Here is a 22,087-nt window from a genome sequence, read left to right as displayed (position 1 = left end):
CTGCATATCTACTGCATATCTACTGCATATCTACTACATAACTACTGCATAACTACTGCATATCCACTGCATATCTACTGTATATCTACTACATATCTACTGCATATCTACTGCATATCTACTGCATATCTACTGTAAAGTTACTTCATATCTACTGCATATCTACTGCATAACTACTGCATAACTACTGCATATCCACTGCATATCTACTGTATATCTACTACATATCTACTGCATATCTACTGCATATCTACTGCATATCTACTGCATATCTACTGTAAAGTTACTGCATATCTACTGCATATCTACTGCACATCTACTGCATATCTACTGTATATCTACTGTATATCTACTGCATATCTACTGCATATCTACTGCATATCTACTGCATATCTACTGCATATCTACTGCACATCTACTGCACATCTACTGCATATCTACTGTAAAGTTACTGCATATCTACTGTAAAGTTACTGCATATCTACTGCATATCTACTGCATATCTACTGTAAAGTTACTGCATACCTACTGCATATCTACTGTATATCTACTACATATCTACTGCATATCTACTGCATATCTACTGCATATCTACTGCATATCTACTGTAAAGTTATTTCATATCTACTGCATATCTACTGCATATCTACTGCATATCTACTGCATATCTACTGCATATCTACTGCATATCTACTGTAAAGTTACTGCATATCTACTGTACATCTACTGCACATCTACTGTATATCTACTGCACATCTACTGTATATCTACTGCATATCTACTGCATATCTACTGTATATCTACTGTATATCTACTGCATAACTACTGCATAACTACTGCATATCTACTGTAAAGTTACTGCATATCTACTGCATATCTACTGCACATCTACTGCATATCTACTGTAACGTTACTGCATATCTACTGTAAAGTTACTGCATATCTACTGCATATCTACTGCATATCTACTGCATATCTACTGTAAAGTTACTGCATATCTACTGCATACCTACTGCATATCTACTGCATATCTACTGTATATTTACTGCATATCTACTGTATATCTACTGTAAAGTTACTGCATATCTACTGCATATCTACTGTATATCTACTGCATATCTACTGCTTATCTACTGCAAAGCTACTGCAATTCTACTGCATATCTACTGTATATCTACTGCATATCTACTGTATATCTACTGCATATCTACTGTATATCTACTGTAAAGTTATTTCATATCTACTGCATATCTACTGTATATCTACTGCATATCTACTGTAAAGTTACTGCATATCTACTGTTTATCTGCTGCATATCTACTGCATATATACTGTATATCTACTGCATATCTACTGCATATCTACTGTATATTTACTGCATATCTACTGTATATCTACTGTAAAGTTACTGTATATCTACTGCATATCTACTGTATATTTACTGCATATCTACTGTATATCTACTGTAAAGTTACTGCATATCTACTGCATATTTACTGCTTATCTACTGTATATCTACTGCATATCTACTGCATATCTACTGTATATCTACTGCATATCTACTGTATATCTACTGTAAAGTTATTGCATATGTACTGCATATCTACTGTATATCTACTGCATATCTACTGTATATCTACTGTAAAGTTACTGCATATCTACTGCTTATCTACTGTATATCTACTGTATATCTACTGCATATTTTATATTTACTGTATCTACTGCATATGTACTGTATATCTACTGCATATCTACTGCATATCTACTGCATAGCTACTACATATCTAATGAATATCTACTGTATATCTACTGCATATCTACTGTATATTTACTCTATATCTACTGCAAATGTACTGTATATCTACTGCATATCTACTGCATATCTACTGCATAGCTACTACATATCTAATGAATAGGTACTGTATATCTACTGTATATCTACTGTATATCTACTGCATATCTACTTTATATCTACTGTAAAGTTACTGCATATCTACTGCTTATCTACTGTATATCTACTGCATATTTACTGCATATCTACTGCATATCTACTCTATATCTACTGCATATCTACTGCATAGCTACTACATATCTAATTAATATCTACTGTATATCTACTGCATATCTACTGTATATCTACTGCATATCTACTGTATATCTACTGCATATCTACTGTATATCTACTGCATATCAACTGTATGTCTACTGCATATCTACTGTATATCTACTGTATATCTACTGTATAGCTACCACATATCTACTGTATATCTACTGTATATCTAATGTATATCTACTGCATATGTACTGTATATCTACTGCATACCTTCTGCATATCTACTGCATAGCTACTACATATCTAATGAATATCTACTGTATATATACTGCATATCTACTGTATATCTACTGCATATCTACTGTATATCTACTGCATATATACTGTATATCTACTGCATATCTACTGTATATCTACTGCATATCTACTGCATATTTACTCTATATCTACTGCATATGTACTGTATATCTACTGCATATCTACTGCATAGCTACTACATATCTAATGAATATCTACTGTATATCTACTGTATATCTACTGCATATCTACTGTATATCTACTGTAAAGTTACTGCTTATCTACTGTATATATACTGTATATCTACTGCATATTTACTGTATATCTACTGCATATGTACTGTATATCTACTGCATATCGACTGCATATCTACTGCATAGCTACTACATATATACTGTATATCTACTGCATATCTACTGTATATCTACTGCATATCTACTGCATATCTACTGTATATCTACTGCATATCTACTGCATATCTACTGTATATCTACTGTATATCTACTGTAAAGTTACTGCATATCTACTGCATATCTACTGTATATTTACTGTATATCTACTGTTTATCTACTGTAAAGTTACTGCATATCTACTGCATATTTACTGCTTATCTACTGTATATATACTGCATATCTACTGCATATCTACTGTATATCTACTGTAAAGTTATTGCATATCTACTGCATATCTACTGCATATCTACTGCATATCTACTGTACATCTACTGTAAAGTTACTGCATATCTACTGCTTATCTACTGTATATCTACTGTATATCTACTGCATATTTACTGTATCTACTGCATATGTACTGTATATATCTACTGCATATCTACTGCATAGCTACTGCATATCTAATGAATATCTACTGTATATCTACTGCATATCTACTGTATATCTACTGCATATCTACTGTATATTTACTCTATATCTACTGCAAATGTACTGTATATCTACTGCATATCTACAGCATATCTACTGCATAGCTACTACATATCTAATGAATAGCTACTGTATATCTACTGTATATCTACTGTATATCTACTGCATATCTACTGTATATCTACTGTAAAGTTACTGCATATCTACTGCTCATCTACTGTATATCTACTGTATAACTACTGCATATTTACTGCATATCTACTGCATATCTACTGTATATCTACTGCATATCTACTGCATAGCTACTACATATCTAATGAATATCTACTGTATATCTACTGCATATCTACTGTATATCTACTGCATATCTACTGTATATCTACTGCATATCTACTGTATATCTACTGCATATCTACTGTATGTCTACTGCATATCTACTGTATATCTACTGTATATCTACTGTATAGCTACCACATATCTACTGTATATCTACTGTATATCTACTGTATATCTACTGCATATGTACGGTATATCTACTGCATACCTTCTGCATATCTACTGCATAGCTACTACATATCTAATGAATATCTACTGTATATCTACTGCATATCTACTGTATATCTACTGCATATCTACTGTATATCTACTGCATATCTACTGTATATCTACTGCATATCTACTGCATATTTACTCTATATCTACTGCATATGTACTGTATATCTACTGCATATATACTGCATATCTACTGCATAGCTACTACATATCTAATGAATACCTACTGTATATCTACTGTATATCTACTGTATATCTACTGTATATCTACTGCATATCTACTGTATATCTACTGTAAAGTTACTGCTTATCTACTGTATATCTACTGTATATCTACTGCATATTTACTGTATGTCTACTGCATATGTACTGTATATCTACTGCACATCGACTGCATATCTACTGCATAGCTACTACATATCTACTTTATATCTACTGCATATCTACAGCATATCTACTGCATATCTACTGCATATCTACTGTATATCTACTGCATATCTACTGTATATCTACTGCATATCTACTGTATATCTATTGCATATCTACTGTATATCTACTGTATATTTACTGCATATCTACTGTATATCTACTGCATATCTACTGCATATCTACTGCATATCTACTGTATATCTACTGCATATCTACTGTATATCTACTGCATATCTACTGGATATCTACTGCATATCTACTGTATATCTACTGTATATCTACTGCATATCTACTCATTTGACTGACTTCGTCCACAGTTGAAGGGTCCTGGGCAGAGATAATGTTCAACACACATACGTATGCATACACACACCCACACACCCATACACACACACACACACACACACACACACACACACACACACACACACACACACACACACACACACACCCCTCCTCCCACAGTGAGTGTGGATGTGCGGAGTAGCGAAAAGTAGCGTTGAGTAGTGAATTTTTATTTTATTTATTTATTTTTTACCTTTATTTAACCAGGTAAGCCAGTTGAGTTCTCATTTACAACTGCGACCTGGCCAAGATGAAGCAAAACAGTGCGATTAAAAACAACAACAAAACAAAACATACAGTCAAAAATACAACAGAAAATATATATGCAGTGTGTGCAAATGTAGCAAGTTATGGAGGTAAGGCAATAAATAAGCTATAGTGCAAAATAATTACAATTAGTATTAACACTGGAATGATAGATGTGCAAGAGATTATGTGAGAGATCATTGGCAGCAGAGAACTGGAAGGAATGGCGGCCAAAGGAGGTGTTGGCTTTGGGGATGACCAGTGAGATATACCTGTTGGAGCGCATACTACGGGTGGGTGCTGCTATGGTGACCAATGAGCTAAGATAAGGCGGGGATTTGCCTAACAGTGATTTATAGATGGCCTGGAGCCAGTGGGTTTGGCGGCGAATATGTAGTGAGGACCAGCCAACAAGAGAGTACAGGTCACAGTGGTGAGTAGTATATGGGGCTTTGGTGACAAAACGGATGGCACTGTGATAGACTACATCCAATTTGCTGAGTAGAGTGTTGGAGGCTATTTTGTAAATGACATCGCCGAAGTCAAGGATCGGTAGGATAGTCAGTTTTACGAGGGCATGTTTGGCAGCATGAGTGAAGGAGGCTTTGTTGCAAAATAGGAAGCCGATTCTAGATTTAACTTTGGATTGGAGATTCTTAATGTGAGTCTGGAAGGAGAGTTTACAGTCTAACCAGACACCTAGGTATTTGTAGTTGTCCACATACAGACCCGTCGAGAGTAGTGATTCTAGTCGGGTGGGCGGGTGCCAGCAGCGTTCGATTGAAGAGCATGCATTTAGTTTTACTAGTGTTTAAGAGCAGTTGGAGGCTACAGAAGGAGTGTTGTATGGCATTGAAGCTCGTTTGGAGGTTTGTTAACACAGTGTCCAATGAAAGGCCAGATGTATACAAAATGGTGTCGTCTGCGTAGAGGTGGATCTGAGAGTCACCAGTAGCAAGAGAGACATCATTGATATACACGGAGAAAAGAGTCGGCCCAAGAATTGAACCCTGTGACACCCCCATAGAGACTGCCAGAGGTCCAGACAACAGGCCCTCCGATTTGACACATTGAACTCTATCTGAGAAGTAGTTGGTGAACCAGGCGAGGCAGTCATTTGAGAAACCAAGGCTATTTAGTCTGCCAATAAGAATGCGGTGGTTGACAGAGTCGAAAACCTTGGCCAGGTCGATGAAGACGGCTGCACAGTACTGTCTATTATCGATCGCGGTTATAATATCGTTTAGGACCTTGAGCGTGGCTGAGGTGCAACCATGACCAGCTCGGAAACCGGATTGCATAGCGGAGAAGGTACGGTGGGATTCTAAATGGTCGGTGATCTGTTTGTTAACTTGGCTTTCAAAAACGTTCGAAAGGCAGGGCAGGATGGATATGGGTCTGTAACAGTTTGGATCTAGAGTGTCACCCCCTTTGAAGAGGGGGATGACCGCGGCAGCTTTCCAATCTCTGGGGATCTCAGACGTTACGAAAGAGAGGTTGAACAGGCTAGTAATAGGGGTTGCGACAATTTCAGCGGCTAGTTTTAGAAAGAAAGGGTCCAGTGAAGAGTAATGTGGAGTAGCGAAGAGTAGCGTGGAGTAGTATGGAGTAGTGAGGAGTAGCGAGGAGTAGCTTGGAGTAGTATGGAGTAGTATGGAGTAGTGAGGAGTAGCGAGGAGTAGTGAGGAGTAGCGAAGAGTAGTGTGGAGTAGCGAAAGAGTAGCGAGGAGTAGCGTGGAGTAGCATGGAGTAGCGAGGAGTAGCGAAGAGTAGCGAGGAGTAGCGAAGAGTAGCGAAGAGTGGCGTGGAGTAGCGAGGAGTAGCGAAGAGTAGCATGGAGTTGCGAAGAGTAGCGTGGAGTAGCGTGGAGTAGCGAAGAGTAGCGTGGAGTAGCGAAGAGTAGCGTGGAGTAGCGAAGAGTAGCGAGGAGTAGCGAGGAGTAGCGTGGAGTAGCGTGGAGTAGCGAGGAGTAGCGTGGAGTAGCGTGGAGTAGCGAAGAGTAGCGTGGAGTAGCGTGGAGTAGCGAAGAGTAGCGTGGAGTAGCGTGGAGTAGCGAAGAGTAGCGTGGAGTAGCGAAGAGTAGCGAAGAGTAGCGAGGAGTAGCGAGGAGTAGCGTGGAGTAGCGTGGAGTAGCGTGGGGTAGCGAAGAGTAGCGAAGAGTAGCGTGGAGTAGCGTGGAGTAGCGAAGAGTAGCGTGGAGTAGCGAAGAGTAGCGTGGAGTAGCGAAGAGTAGCGAGGAGTATCGAGGAGTAGCGTGGAGTAGCGTGGAGTAGCGAAGAGTAGCGTGGAGTAGCGAAGAGTAGCGTGGGGTAGCGTGGAGTAGCGAAGAGTAGCGTGGAGTAGCGAAGAGTAGCGTGGAGTAGCGTGGAGTAGCGAAGAGTAGGGTGGAGTAGCGAGGAGTAGCGAGGAGTAGCGTGGAGTAGCGAAGAGTAGCGTGGGGTAGCGAAGCGTAGCGTGGAGTAGCGAAGAGTAGCGTGGAGTAGCGAAGAGTAGCGTGGAGTAGCGAAGAGTAGCGTGGAGTAGCGAAGAGTAGCGTGGAGTAGCTTGGAGTAGCGAAGAGTAGCGTGGAGTAGCGAGGAGTAGTGAGGAGTAGCGTGGAGTAGCGTGGAGTAGCGAAGAGTAGCGTGGAGTAGCGGAGAGTAGCGTGGAGTAGCGAAAAGTAGCGTGGAGTAGCGAAGAGTAGCGTGGAGTAGCGTGGGGTAGCGTGGAGTAGCGAAGAGTAGTGTGGAGTAGCGTGGAGTAGCGAAGAGTAGCGTGGAGTAGCGAGGAGTAGTGAGGAGTAGCGTGGAGTAGCGAAGAGTAGCGTGGGGTAGCGAAGCGTAGCGTGGAGTAGCGAAGAGTAGCGTGGAGTAGCGAAGAGTAGCGTGGAGTAGCGTGGAGTAGCGTGGAGTAGCGTGGAGTAGCGAAGAGTAGCGTGGAGTAGCGAGGAGTAGTGAGGAGTAGCGAGGAGTAGTGAGGAGTAGCGTGGAGTAGCGTGGAGTAGCGAAGAGTAGCGTGGAGTAGCGAAGAGTAGCGTGGAGTAGCGAGGAGTAGTGAGGAGTAGCGTGGAGTAGCGAAGAGTAGCGTGGAGTAGCGAAGAGTAGCGTGGAGTAGCGAAGAGTAGCGTGGAGTAGCGAAGAGTAGCGTGGAGTAGCGTGGAGTAGCGAAGAGTAGCGTGGAGTAGCGAGGAGTAGCGTGGAGTAGCGTGGAGTAGCGAAGAGTAGCGTGGAGTAGCGTGGAGTAGCGAAGCGTAGCGTGGAGTAGCGTGGGGTAGCGAGGAGTAGCGTGGGGTAGCGTGGAGTAGCGAAGAGTAGCGTGGAGTAGCGAGGAGTAGTGAAGAGTAGCATGGCGTAGCGAAGAGTAGCGAGGAGTAGCGAAGAGTAGCGTGGAGTAGCATGCTCCACCATGTGTGTTGTCATGCGTAGTGTTGTCATAATGTTCCCTGAGGTGGGCGCTGTGTGGACAGGAGGACAGGAGTCATAATGTTCCCTGGGGTGGGCGCTGTGTGGACAGGAGGACAGGAGTCATAATGTTCCCTGGGGTGGGCGCTGTGTGGACAGGAGGACAGGAGTCATAATGTTCCCTGAGGTGGGCGCTGTGTGGACAGGAGTCATAATGTTCCCTGGGGTGGGCGCTGTGTGGACAGGAGGACAGGAGTCATAATGTTCCCTGAGGTGGGCGCTGTGTGGACAGGAGGACAGGAGTCATAATGTTCCCTGGGGTGGGCGCTGTGTGGACAGGAGGACAGGAGTCATAATGTTCCCTGAGGTGGGCGCTGTGTGGACAGGAGGACAGGAGTCATAATGTTCCCTGAGGTGGGCGCTGTGTGGACAGGAGTCATAATGTTCCCTGGGGTGGGCGCTGTGTGGACAGGAGGACAGGAGTCATAATGTTCCCTGGGGTGGGCGCTGTGTGGACAGGAGTCATAATGTTCCCTGGGGTGGGCGCTGTGTGGACAGGAGGACAGGAGTCATAATGTTCCCTGGGGTGGGCGCTGTGTGGACAGGAGTCATAATGTTCCCTGGGGTGGGCACTGTGTGGACAGGAGGACAGGAGTCATAATGTTCCCTGGGGTGGGCGCTGTGTGGACAGGAGGACAGGAGTCATAATGTTCCCTGGGGTGGGCGCTGTGTGGACAGGAGTCATAATGTTCCCTGGGGTGGGCGCTGTGTGGACAGGAGGACAGGAGTCATAATGTTCCCTGGGGTGGGCGCTGTGTGGACAGGAGTCATAATGTTCCCTGAGGTGGGCGCTGTGTGGACAGGAGTCATAATGTTCCCTGAGGTGGGCGCTGTGTGGACAGGAGTCATAATGTTCCCTGAGGTGGGCGCTGTGTGGACAGGAGTCATAATGTTCCCTGAGGTGGGCGCTGTGTGGACAGGAGTCATAATGTTCCCTGGGGTGGGCGCTGTGTGGACAGGAGGACAGGAGTCATAATGTTCCCTGGGGTGGGCGCTGTGTGGACAGGAGGACAGGAGTCATAATGTTCCCTGAGGTGGGCGCTGTGTGGACAGGAGTCATAATGTTCCCTGGGGTGGGCACTGTGTGGACAGGAGTCATAATGTTCCCTGGGGTGGGCACTGTGTGGACAGGAGGACAGGAGTCATAATGTTCCCTGAGGTGGGCGCTGTGTGGACAGGAGTCATAATGTTCCCTGGGGTGGGCGCTGTGTGGACAGGAGGACAGGAGTCATAATGTTCCCTGAGGTGGGCGCTGTGTGGACAGGAGGACAGGAGTCATAATGTTCCCTGAGGTGGGCGCTGTGTGGACAGGAGTCATAATGTTCCCTGGGGTGGGCACTGTGTGGACAGGAGGACAGGAGTCATAATGTTCCCTGGGGTGGGCGCTGTGTGGACAGGAGGACAGGAGTCATAATGTTCCCTGGGGTGGGCGCTGTGTGGACAGGAGTCAATATGTTCCCTGGGGTGGGCGCTGTGTGGACAGGAGGACAGGAGTCATAATGTTCCCTGGGGTGGGCGCTGTGTGGACAGGAGGACAGGAGTCATAATGTTCCCTGGGGTGGGCGCTGTGTGGACAGGAGGACAGGAGTCATAATGTTCCCTGGGGTGGGCGCTGTGTGGACAGGAGTCATAATGTTCCCTGGGGTTGGCGCTGTGTGGACAGGAGGACAGGAGTCATAATGTTCCCTGGGGTGGGCGCTGTGTGGACAGGAGGACAGGAGTCATAATGTTCCCTGAGGTGGGCGCTGTGTGGACAGGAGTCATAATGTTCCCTGGGGTGGGCGCTGTGTGGACAGGAGGACAGGAGTCATAATGTTCCCTGAGGTGGGCGCTGTGTGGACAGGAGGACAGGAGTCATAATGTTCCCTGGGGTGGGCGCTGTGTGGACAGGAGGACAGGAGTCATAATGTTCCCTGAGGTGGGCGCTGTGTGGACAGGAGGACAGGAGTCATAATGTTCCCTGAGGTGGGCGCTGTGTGGACAGGAGTCATAATGTTCCCTGGGGTGGGCGCTGTGTGGACAGGAGGACAGGAGTCATAATGTTCCCTGGGGTGGGCGCTGTGTGGACAGGAGTCATAATGTTCCCTGGGGTGGGCGCTGTGTGGACAGGAGGACAGGAGTCATAATGTTCCCTGGGGTGGGCGCTGTGTGGACAGGAGTCATAATGTTCCCTGGGGTGGGCACTGTGTGGACAGGAGGACAGGAGTCATAATGTTCCCTGGGGTGGGCGCTGTGTGGACAGGAGGACAGGAGTCATAATGTTCCCTGGGGTGGGCGCTGTGTGGACAGGAGTCATAATGTTCCCTGGGGTGGGCGCTGTGTGGACAGGAGGACAGGAGTCATAATGTTCCCTGGGGTGGGCGCTGTGTGGACAGGAGTCATAATGTTCCCTGAGGTGGGCGCTGTGTGGACAGGAGTCATAATGTTCCCTGAGGTGGGCGCTGTGTGGACAGGAGTCATAATGTTCCCTGAGGTGGGCGCTGTGTGGACAGGAGTCATAATGTTCCCTGAGGTGGGCGCTGTGTGGACAGGAGTCATAATGTTCCCTGGGGTGGGCGCTGTGTGGACAGGAGGACAGGAGTCATAATGTTCCCTGGGGTGGGCGCTGTGTGGACAGGAGGACAGGAGTCATAATGTTCCCTGAGGTGGGCGCTGTGTGGACAGGAGTCATAATGTTCCCTGGGGTGGGCACTGTGTGGACAGGAGTCATAATGTTCCCTGGGGTGGGCACTGTGTGGACAGGAGGACAGGAGTCATAATGTTCCCTGAGGTGGGCGCTGTGTGGACAGGAGTCATAATGTTCCCTGGGGTGGGCGCTGTGTGGACAGGAGGACAGGAGTCATAATGTTCCCTGAGGTGGGCGCTGTGTGGACAGGAGGACAGGAGTCATAATGTTCCCTGAGGTGGGCGCTGTGTGGACAGGAGTCATAATGTTCCCTGGGGTGGGCACTGTGTGGACAGGAGTCAATATGTTCCCTGGGGTGGGCGCTGTGTGGACAGGAGGACAGGAGTCATAATGTTCCCTGGGGTGGGCGCTGTGTGGACAGGAGGACAGGAGTCATAATGTTCCCTGGGGTGGGCGCTGTGTGGACAGGAGTCATAATGTTCCCTGGGGTGGGCACTGTGTGGACAGGAGGACAGGAGTCATAATGTTCCCTGGGGTGGGCGCTGTGTGGACAGGAGTCATAATGTTCCCTGGGGTGGGCACTGTGTGGACAGGAGGACAGGAGTCATAATGTTCCCTGGGGTGGGCACTGTGTGGACAGGAGGACAGGAGTCATAATGTTCCCTGGGGTGGGCGCTGTGTGGACAGGAGTCAATATGTTCCCTGGGGTGGGCACTGTGTGGACAGGAGGACAGGAGTCATAATGTTCCCTGGGGTGGGCGCTGTGTGGACAGGAGGACAGGAGTCATAATGTTCCCTGAGGTGGGCGCTGTGTGGACAGGAGTCATAATGTTCCCTGGGGTGGGCGCTGTGTGGACAGGAGTCATAATGTTCCCTGAGGTGGGCGCTGTGTGGACAGGAGGACAGGAGTCATAATGTTCCCTGGGGTGGGCGCTGTGTGGACAGGAGGACAGGAGTCATAATGTTCCCTGAGGTGGGCGCTGTGTGGACAGGAGGACAGGAGTCATAATGTTCCCTGAGGTGGGCGCTGTGTGGACAGGAGTCATAATGTTCCCTGGGGTGGGCGCTGTGTGGACAGGAGTCATAATGTTCCCTGAGGTGGGCGCTGTGTGGACAGGAGTCATAATGTTCCCTGAGGTGGGCGCTGTGTGGACAGGAGTCATAATGTTCCCTGAGGTGGGCGCTGTGTGGACAGGAGTCATAATGTTCCCTGGGGTGGGCACTGTGTGGACAGGAGGACAGGAGTCATAATGTTCCCTGAGGTGGGCGCTGTGTGGACAGGAGGACAGGAGTCATAATGTTCCCTGGGGTGGGCGCTGTGTGGACAGGAGGACAGGAGTCATAATGTTCCCTGGGGTGGGCGCTGTGTGGACAGGAGGACAGGAGTCATAATGTTCCCTGGGGTGGGCGCTGTGTGGACAGGAGGACAGGAGTCATAATGTTCCCTGGGGTGGGCGCTGTGTGGACAGGAGTCATAATGTTCCCTGGGGTGGGCGCTGTGTGGACAGGAGTCATAATGTTCCCTGGGGTGGGCACTGTGTGGACAGGAGGACAGGAGTCATAATGTTCCCTGAGGTGGGCGCTGTGTGGACAGGAGGACAGGAGTCATAATGTTCCCTGGGGTGGGCGCTGTGTGGACAGGAGTCAATATGTTCCCTGGGGTGGGCGCTGTGTGGACAGGAGGACAGGAGTCATAATGTTCCCTGGGGTGGGCGCTGTGTGGACAGGAGGACAGGAGTCATAATGTTCCCTGGGGTGGGCGCTGTGTGGACAGGAGTCATAATGTTCCCTGGGGTGGGCACTGTGTGGACAGGAGGACAGGAGTCATAATGTTCCCTGGGGTGGGCACTGTGTGGACAGGAGGACAGGAGTCATAATGTTCCCTGGGGTGGGCGCTGTGTGGACAGGAGTCAATATGTTCCCTGGGGTGGGCGCTGTGTGGACAGGAGGACAGGAGTCATAATGTTCCCTGAGGTGGGCGCTGTGTGGACAGGAGGACAGGAGTCATAATGTTCCCTGGGGTGGGCACTGTGTGGACAGGAGTCATAATGTTCCCTGGGGTGGGCACTGTGTGGACAGGAGGACAGGAGTCATAATGTTCCCTGGGGTGGGCGCTGTGTGGACAGGAGTCAATATGTTCCCTGGGGTGGGCACTGTGTGGACAGGAGTCATAATGTTCCCTGAGGTGGGCGCTGTGTGGACAGGAGTCATAATGTTCCCTGAGGTGGGCGCTGTGTGGACAGGAGTCATAATGTTCCCTGGGGTGGGCGCTGTGTGGACAGGAGGACAGGAGTCATAATGTTCCCTGAGGTGGGCGCTGTGTGGACAGGAGGACAGGAGTCATAATGTTCCCTGAGGTGGGCGCTGTGTGGACAGGAGGACAGGAGTCATAATGTTCCCTGAGGTGGGCGCTGTGTGGACAGGAGGACAGGAGTCATAATGTTCCCTGAGGTGGGCGCTGTGTGGACAGGAGTCATAATGTTCCCTGGGGTTGGCGCTGTGTGGACAGGAGTCATAATGTTCCCTGAGGTGGGCGCTGTGTGGACAGGAGTCATAATGTTCCCTGAGGTGGGCGCTGTGTGGACAGGAGGACAGGAGTCATAATGTTCCCTGAGGTGGGCGCTGTGTGGACAGGAGTCATAATGTTCCCTGAGGTGGGCGCTGTGTGGACAGGAGTCATAATGTTCCCTGAGGTGGGCGCTGTGTGGACAGGAGTCATAATGTTCCCTGAGGTGGGCGCTGTGTGGACAGGAGGACAGGAGTCATAATGTTCCCTGAGGTGGGCGCTGTGTGGACAGGAGTCATAATGTTCCCTGAGGTGGGCGCTGTGTGGACAGGAGGACAGGAGTCATAATGTTCCCTGGGGTGGGCGCTGTGTGGACAGGAGTCATAATGTTCCCTGAGGTGGGCGCTGTGTGGACAGGAGTCATAATGTTCCCTGAGGTGGGCGCTGTGTGGACAGGAGGACAGGAGTCATAATGTTCCCTGAGGTGGGCGCTGTGTGGACAGGAGTCATAATGTTCCCTGGGGTTGGCGCTGTGTGGACAGGAGGACAGGAGTCATAATGTTCCCTGGGGTGGGCACTGTGTGGACAGGAGGACAGGAGTCATAATGTTCCCTGGGGTGGGCGCTGTGTGGACAGGAGGACAGGAGTCATAATGTTCCCTGAGGTGGGCGCTGTGTGGACAGGAGTCATAATGTTCCCTGAGGTGGGCGCTGTGTGGACAGGAGTCATAATGTTCCCTGAGGTGGGCGCTGTGTGGACAGGAGTCATAATGTTCCCTGGGGTTGGCGCTGTGTGGACAGGAGGACAGGAGTCATAATGTTCCCTGGGGTGGGCGCTGTGTGGACAGGAGGACAGGAGTCATAATGTTCCCTGGGGTGGGCGCTGTGTGGACAGGAGTCATAATGTTCCCTGAGGTGGGCGCTGTGTGGACAGGAGTCATAATGTTCCCTGAGGTGGGCGCTGTGTGGACAGGAGTCATAATGTTCCCTGAGGTGGGCGCTGTGTGGACAGGAGTCATAATGTTCCCTGAGGTGGGCGCTGTGTGGACAGGAGTCATAATGTTCCCTGGGGTGGGCGCTGTGTGGACAGGAGTCATAATGTTCCCTGAGGTGGGCGCTGTGTGGACAGGAGGACAGGAGTCATAATGTTCCCTGGGGTTGGCGCTGTGTGGACAGGAGTCATAATGTTCCCTGGGGTGGGCGCTGTGTGGACAGGAGGACAGGAGTCATAATGTTCCCTGGGGTGGGCGCTGTGTGGACAGGAGTCATAATGTTCCCTGGGGTGGGCGCTGTGTGGACAGGAGTCATAATGTTCCCTGGGGTGGGCGCTGTGTGGACAGGAGGACAGGAGTCATAATGTTCCCTGGGGTGGGCGCTGTGTGGACAGGAGGACAGGAGTCATAATGTTCCCTGGGGTTGGCGCTGTGTGGACAGGAGGACAGGAGTCATAATGTTCCCTGGGGTGGGCGCTGTGTGGACAGGAGGACAGGAGTCATAATGTTCCCTGGGGTGGGCACTGTGTGGACAGGAGGACAGGAGTCATAATGTTCCCTGGGGTGGGCGCTGTGTGGACAGGAGGACAGGAGTCATAATGTTCCCTGGGGTGGGCACTGTGTGGACAGGAGTCATAATGTTCCCTGGGGTGGGCGCTGTGTGGACAGGAGTCATAATGTTCCCTGGGGTGGGCGCTGTGTGGACAGGAGGACAGGAGTCATAATGTTCCCTGGGGTGGGCACTGTGTGGACAGGAGTCATAATGTTCCCTGGGGTGGGCGCTGTGTGGACAGGAGTCATAATGTTCCCTGAGGTGGGCGCTGTGTGGACAGGAGTCATAATGTTCCCTGAGGTGGGCGCTGTGTGGACAGGAGGACAGGAGTCATAATGTTCCCTGGGGTGGGCGCTGTGTGGACAGGAGTCATAATGTTCCCTGAGGTGGGCGCTGTGTGGACAGGAGTCATAATGTTCCCTGGGGTGGGCGCTGTGTGGACAGGAGTCATAATGTTCCCTGAGGTGGGCGCTGTGTGGACAGGAGTCATAATGTTCCCTGGGGTGGGTGCTGTGTGGACAGGAGGACAGGAGTCATAATGTTCCCTGGGGTGGGCGCTGTGTGGACAGGAGGACAGGAGTCATAATGTTCCCTGGGGTGGGCGCTGTGTGGACAGGAGGACAGGAGTCATAATGTTCCCTGAGGTGGGCGCTGTGTGGACAGGAGGACAGGAGTCATAATGTTCCCTGGGGTGGGCGCTGTGTGGACAGGAGTCATAATGTTCCCTGGGGTGGGCGCTGTGTGGACAGGAGTCATAATGTTCCCTGGGGTGGGCGCTGTGTGGACAGGAGGACAGGAGTCATAATGTTCCCTGGGGTTGGCGCTGTGTGGACAGGAGTCATAATGTTCCCTGGGGTGGGCGCTGTGTGGACAGGAGGACAGGAGTCATAATGTTCCCTGAGGTGGGCGCTGTGTGGACAGGAGGACAGGAGTCATAATGTTCCCTGGGGTGGGCGCTGTGTGGACAGGAGGACAGGAGTCATAATGTTCCCTGAGGTGGGCGCTGTGTGGACAGGAGGACAGGAGTCATAATGTTCCCTGGGGTGGGCGCTGTGTGGACAGGAGTCATAATGTTCCCTGAGGTGGGCGCTGTGTGGACAGGAGGACAGGAGTCATAATGTTCCCTGGGGTGGGCGCTGTGTGGACAGGAGGACAGGAGTCATAATGTTCCCTGGGGTGGGCACTGTGTGGACAGGAGGACAGGAGTCATAATGTTCCCTGGGGTGGGCGCTGTGTGGACAGGAGTCATAATGTTCCCTGGGGTGGGCGCTGTGTGGACAGGAGTCAATACAACATATTGAATTTAACTTCACACTAGAATGGCTTATTTGCTCATATTTGCAACGGCCTACCTGTGATTTGGCTGGAGGAATGGGAGGAAGGAATATACATCAGTGGAGGCTGTTGAAGGGAGGAGGGCTCATAATGATGGACGGAACGATACAAATGGAATGCCATCAAACATGGACCCATCATTCCACTCCAGCCTTTACCACGAGCACATCTATAAATATTAGTTCAGAACAGGGGTTTTAATGGCTTCCACCAGTTAATCAAATGGCATAAAATGACTGTTACACACACGACTGTTACATGTCAATATTATCATGTCAATATTAGCTAGCTAGCTACGAACCTAGCTATGAACCTAACTTTATTGTGCCAATGTATCAGTTTAGCTTCCGTCCCTCTCCTCGCCCCTTACCTGGGCTTGAACCAGGGACCCTCTGCACACATCGACAACAGTCACCCTCGAAGCACCGTTACCCGTCGCTCCACAAAAAGCAGCGGCCCTTGCAGAGCAATGGGGAAACAACTACTTCAAGGTGTCAGAGCGTGGAGTGACGTCACCGATTGAAACGCTTGTAGCGCGCACCGCTAACTAGCTAGCCATTTCACACCGGTTACACCAAGGATGCAAGTCGTATCTACATGTAGTTATTACCGTGCATGAGTTCCCCACATTGTAGCCTGTAAATAGAATATATTCACTGATCATATACTTTACTTTGGTAAATAAAGGTACGGTTCAGATATGAATGTCTGTGAGACATAATTTTTCAGTCATATCCATTACCAGGAGTATCAAACGCCAGTCTTTGAATGATGCCGTGTCAGCATGTATGTAATGCAATTATACACTTCAACAGTGTTTAACGATCCTGGTCCTGGGACATCAACGGTTACACATTGTAATTCTGCAGTAGACTAGAACACATGATTTAACTAGTTAAAGGCTGATTTATAATTCATATATACAGAACCAGAATAAAAATTAAAAATAAAACAATACAATACACTTCCTATGAATCATGTAAATACTCTAAAACAGGTTCATCTCAATATCTAATTTCCTTCATCTGCACGGATCTGAGGACACAGGAGAGGTGTGGTATTTCATCAAATGAGAGACCTAATTTCAACCAGTAGAGAATGTGAAACGCTTTTATTGAAAGAAGTTCATTATCCAAGTGTTATAAATACATAATACATGCATTATAAACATTATAATTGTAATATTATATTATAAATACAAGTTCAATATGTACTTCAATGCACATCTGGCGCGCATTATAAAAACAGAGGAAGAAAGAGGAGGGAAGGCAGCATAATGATTCATGAACTACAGTGCTACTAGGGAAGACAGCATAATGATTCAGGAACTACAGTGCTACTAAACTTCATATTCTCTCAGTTCATCACAATGACATAATAGTGACTCTAGCGGTGTCTCCTAACCGGCCTTGGGCCCCCAGTCGGCCCGAAAGGTTATCTTAAGAGCGGGTGAGTTGGCGATGACGGGACTGGGGGTTGGCATCCTCTCTCACATCAAAACATACCTGCAGACAAGAGACAGATGGAGAGAGAGAGAGAGATAGCATGATTAAGCCTTGTGTTTAAAAAAAAAATATATATATTATTCTAACAGTGTCAGTCATCATAATCATCAGGAGGTGAAATGCAAAAACTGACCTTGGATCATTAACTCTGAGACTACTACATCTCTCTCTGTATTTCAATGTAAAGCATCTCTTTAATAATACTTCCTGTTGACCCGATCAAGTGACCTCTCACCTCTGAACATGCTGTGCCCTCTGTGTCAGTCAGTTCAGATGCGCGAGGGGTTCACCGACACAGCTGATATAACCTATAGGATTTAGGGAGAAGTGGGGGAGAGGGATGAAGTGAAGGAGAGAGATTGTTATTGAGAAAATAAGGTAGTTAAAGAGACAGTGTTCAACAGGAATCTGTGTGTGGTCTCACCTGGTGTCCACACTAAGTGGCTGCAGAGTACTTTATACTGAAAAACATGCACAGACACATGAGGACAAACAATGTAGCTTAGTTATAGAAATAATAAAGTGTCTTACTATTCTCCATGGTTGGTCCTCTTGCCTATTCTTTGAAGGTGGAAGGAGCCACAGTTATACACCTGAGCCTGCTTACTGCACAACACAACCCATCAATCAGATTGATACACCAGTGTGTAGGTGTGGGTTGTAGGGTGTCTAATTGTTCTACATTTTTTCTCTCTGTCTCTCTCTCTCCTCCCTGCACAGGAGGCAGCTATAAGAAGATTGGATACTACGACAGTACTAAAGGCAATCTATCCTGGTATGGGAATGACAAGTGGATAGGTGAGTCACATTCATATATATATACACATATGGAATCATGTAGTAACCAGAAAAGTGTTAAACAAATCAAACATTGCTGCGGGGACTTGCTTCCGTTCAGCCACAAGAGCATTAGTGAGGTCGGGCACTGATGTTGGGTGATTAGGCCTGGCTCACAGTCGGCGTTCCCATTCATCCCAAAGGTGTTCGATGGGGTTGAGGACAGGGCTCTGTGCAGGCAAGTCAAGTTCTTCCACACCGATCTCGACAAACCATTTCTGTATGGACCTCACTTTGTGCACAGGGGCATTGTCATGCTGAAACATGAAAGGGCCTTCCCCAAACTGTTGCCACAAAGTTGGAAGCACAGAATCGCCTAGAATGTCATTGTATGCTGTAGCATTAATATTTCCCTTCACTGGAACTAAGGGGCCTAGCCCGAACCATAAAAAACAGCCCCAGGCCATTAATCATCCTCCACCAAACTTTACAGTTGGCACTATGCATTGGGGCAGGTAGCGTTCTTCTGGCATCCACCAAACCCAGATTTGTCCGTTGGACTGCCAGATGGTGAAGCGTGATTCCTCACTCCAGAGAACGCGTTTCCACTGCTCCAGAGTCCAATGGCGGTTAGCCATCCCTGAGACTGTGTCTGATAGCTTGTATTTCAGAATGTTAACAGATACGTGAGGTACGGTGGTAGTTTATATAAAAACATCTACCTCTCCCCCTCTCTCTCTCCCCCTCCCTCTCCCTCTCCCTCTCTCACACACAAACACTCTCTCTCCCTCTTTATTTCTCTCTCTTTCTCCCCCTCTCTCTCTCCCTCTCCCTCTCCCCTCCCTCTCTCACACACAAACACTCTCCCTCTCTCTCTCTCTCTCTCTCTCTCTCTCTCTCTCTCTCTCTCTCTCTCTCTCTCTCTCTCTCTCTCGCTCCCCCCTTCTCTCCTTCCCTCCACTAGCAGGGTTGGCTAAGAATGTTCATCAATCAATCAGTCAGGTTTTATTTATCATGTCGTCGGTGAAAACAGCAATGCTCCGATCCGGACAGTTTGCACAGCTCGACAAAAAACACACACACACACACACACACACACACACACACACACTGAAAAACACTCTGAAACGCACACTAAAACTGATGGGGCTTCTATGTAAACTGCCAGTACTTTATACTGAGCATAACTTGAGTAGGCACAGTGATAGGACCATGTGTTATATCTCGGAAGAGTGATATTATTTCATTTCATTTTCTAATTAAACATGACGACCGGTTCAGAGCGATGACAGGAAGAGAATGGAAGATGCTGCTTGACAGTCAAAACAAAATGAAGGCAGAGGCAATCTCAGACGCAATTTAACTGGAGCCGAATCCATGACCTTGACTTTGTGGAATGGGGGAATGGGATGGTGTGGCTCTGCTCTGTAAATGTAAATGTGGTCTAATCAGCATGGCCGGGTAGCTAGCTTTGTGTTTACGTCTGTGTTCAAGGATGCGTCCCAAATGGCACCCTATTCCCTTTGGGCCTTGGTCAAAAGTAGTGCACTATATAGGGAATAGGGTGCTATTTGGGATGCAGTCAGTGTCAGTTCTGCCTCCGTGAACACTGAAAAGATGCACATTTAACTAACAGTGCCTAATGGTTTAAGAAAAGTGGTTTTGTGCATTCTACTGTGGAACCAAGGTTGCATCACAAGTGTTGTATTGGGAGACAGTGTTGTATTGGGAGTCAGTGTTGTATTGGGAGTCAGTGTTGTATTGGGAGTCAGTGTTGTATTGGGAGACAGTGTTGTATTGGGAGACAGTGTTGTATTGGGAGACAGTGTTGTATTGGGAGACAGTGTTTTATTGGGAGACAGTGTTTTATTGGGAGACAGTGTTGTATTGGGAGACAGTGTTGTATTGGGAGACAGTGTTTTATTGGGAGACAGTGTTCTATTGGGAGACAGTGTTGTATTGGGAGACAGTGTTGTATTGGGAGACAGTGTTGTATTGGGAGACAGTGTTGTATTGGGAGACAGTGTTTTATTGGGAGACAGTGTTGTATTGGGAGACAGTGTTGTATTGGGAGACAGTGTTTTATTGGGAGACAGTGTTTTATTGGGAGACAGTGTTGTATTGGGAGACAGTGTTGTATTAGGAATTCTATATCAGTGTTTGATTCAAATAATTAAAAAAACTAAAATGCCTCATTCAGTAAACTAACACTAATGAGGCTTTTGTTCCTTTCAGCATGGTTTTGATGAGTGTTTACCTTTTTAATTAAATTGTTATTTAAAGTGATGCTGGACAGATTGGCGCCATGGTAACTGTGTAGAGCTGTGACTTCCTACTGGATAGAAGGGTGTGAATGGTGGGCCTCACTGATTGGCCATATGGCTCCTCTCTCAATTCAAAGGGCTTTATTGGCATGGGAAACATATGTTAACATTGCCAAAGCAAGTGAAATAGACAATAAACAAAAGTGAAATAAACTATCAAAAATGAACAGTAAACATTACACTCACAAAAGTTCCAAAGGAATAAAGACATTTAAAATGTCATATTATGTCTATATACAGTGTTGTAACGATGTGCAAATAATTAAAGTACAAAAGGGAAAATAAATAAACATAAATATGGGTTGTATTTACAATGGTGTTTGTTCTTCACTGGTTGCCCTTTCCTTGTGGCAACAGGTCACAAATCTTGCTGCTGTGATTTCACACTGTGGTAGTTTCACCCAATAGATATGGGAGTTGATCAAAATTGTATTTGTTTTCGAATTCTTTGTGAGTTTGTGTCTCTAATATGGTCATACATTTGGCAGGAGGTTAGGAAGTGCAGCTCAGTTTCCACCTCATTTTGTGGGCAGTGTGCACATAGCCTGTCTTCTCTTGAGAGCCAGTTCTGCCTACGGCGGCCTTTCTCAATAGCAAAGTCATGCTCACTGAGTCTGTACAAAGCTTTTGCTAATTTTGGGTCAGTCACAGTGGTCAGGTATTCTGCCACTGTACACTCTCTGTTTAGGGCCAAATAGCATTCCAGTTTGCTCTGTTATTTGGTCAATTCTTTCCAATGTGTCAAGTAAAAATGTAAAATGTAAGTAATTATCTTTCTGTTTTCTCATGATTTGGTTGGGTCTAATTGTTGGGTATAATTATGTTGCTTTCCTGGGGCTTTGTGGGGTCTGTTTGTGTTTGTGAACAGAGCCCCAGGACCAGCTTGCTTAGGGGACTCTTCTCCAGGTTAATCTCTCTGTAGGTGATGGCTTTGTTATGGAAGGTTAGGGAATCGCTTCATTTTAGGTGGTTGTAGAATTTAATGGCTTTTTGATAATTTTGATAATTAGCTGTATCGGCCAAATTCTGCTCTGCATGCACTATTTGGTGTTTTACATTGTACACAGAGGATATTTTAGCATAATTCAGAGTCTCAATTTGGTGTTTGTCAAATGTTGTGAATTCTTGGTTGGTGATCGGACCCCAGACCTAGCAACCATAAAGGCAAATGGCTTCTATAACTGATTCAAGTATTTTTAGACAGATCTAATTGGTATGTCAAATTTT

At 47.3% G+C, this 22,087-nt stretch overlaps 1 protein-coding gene across 1 annotated transcript in view; it reads left to right on the top strand.

Annotated features, from left to right (window-relative positions):
• Window positions 1–22,087, top strand: part of gabbr1b (gamma-aminobutyric acid (GABA) B receptor, 1b) — a 261,260-nt gene that overhangs the window by 179,403 nt on the left and 59,770 nt on the right. Inside the window, exon 15 of the mRNA XM_041903830.2 lies at window positions 18,480–18,557. Coding sequence (XP_041759764.1) covers window positions 18,480–18,557 — 78 coding nt within the window. The remainder of the gene's footprint in view (window positions 1–18,479; window positions 18,558–22,087) is intronic.

The sequence above is a fragment of the Coregonus clupeaformis genome, chromosome 17 (assembly GCF_020615455.1).
Source record: "Coregonus clupeaformis isolate EN_2021a chromosome 17, ASM2061545v1, whole genome shotgun sequence".
Lineage (NCBI taxonomy): Eukaryota > Metazoa > Chordata > Actinopteri > Salmoniformes > Salmonidae > Coregonus > Coregonus clupeaformis.
Note: the sequence above shows the minus strand (reverse complement) of the source record. Positions and strands in the feature narration are given on the sequence as shown.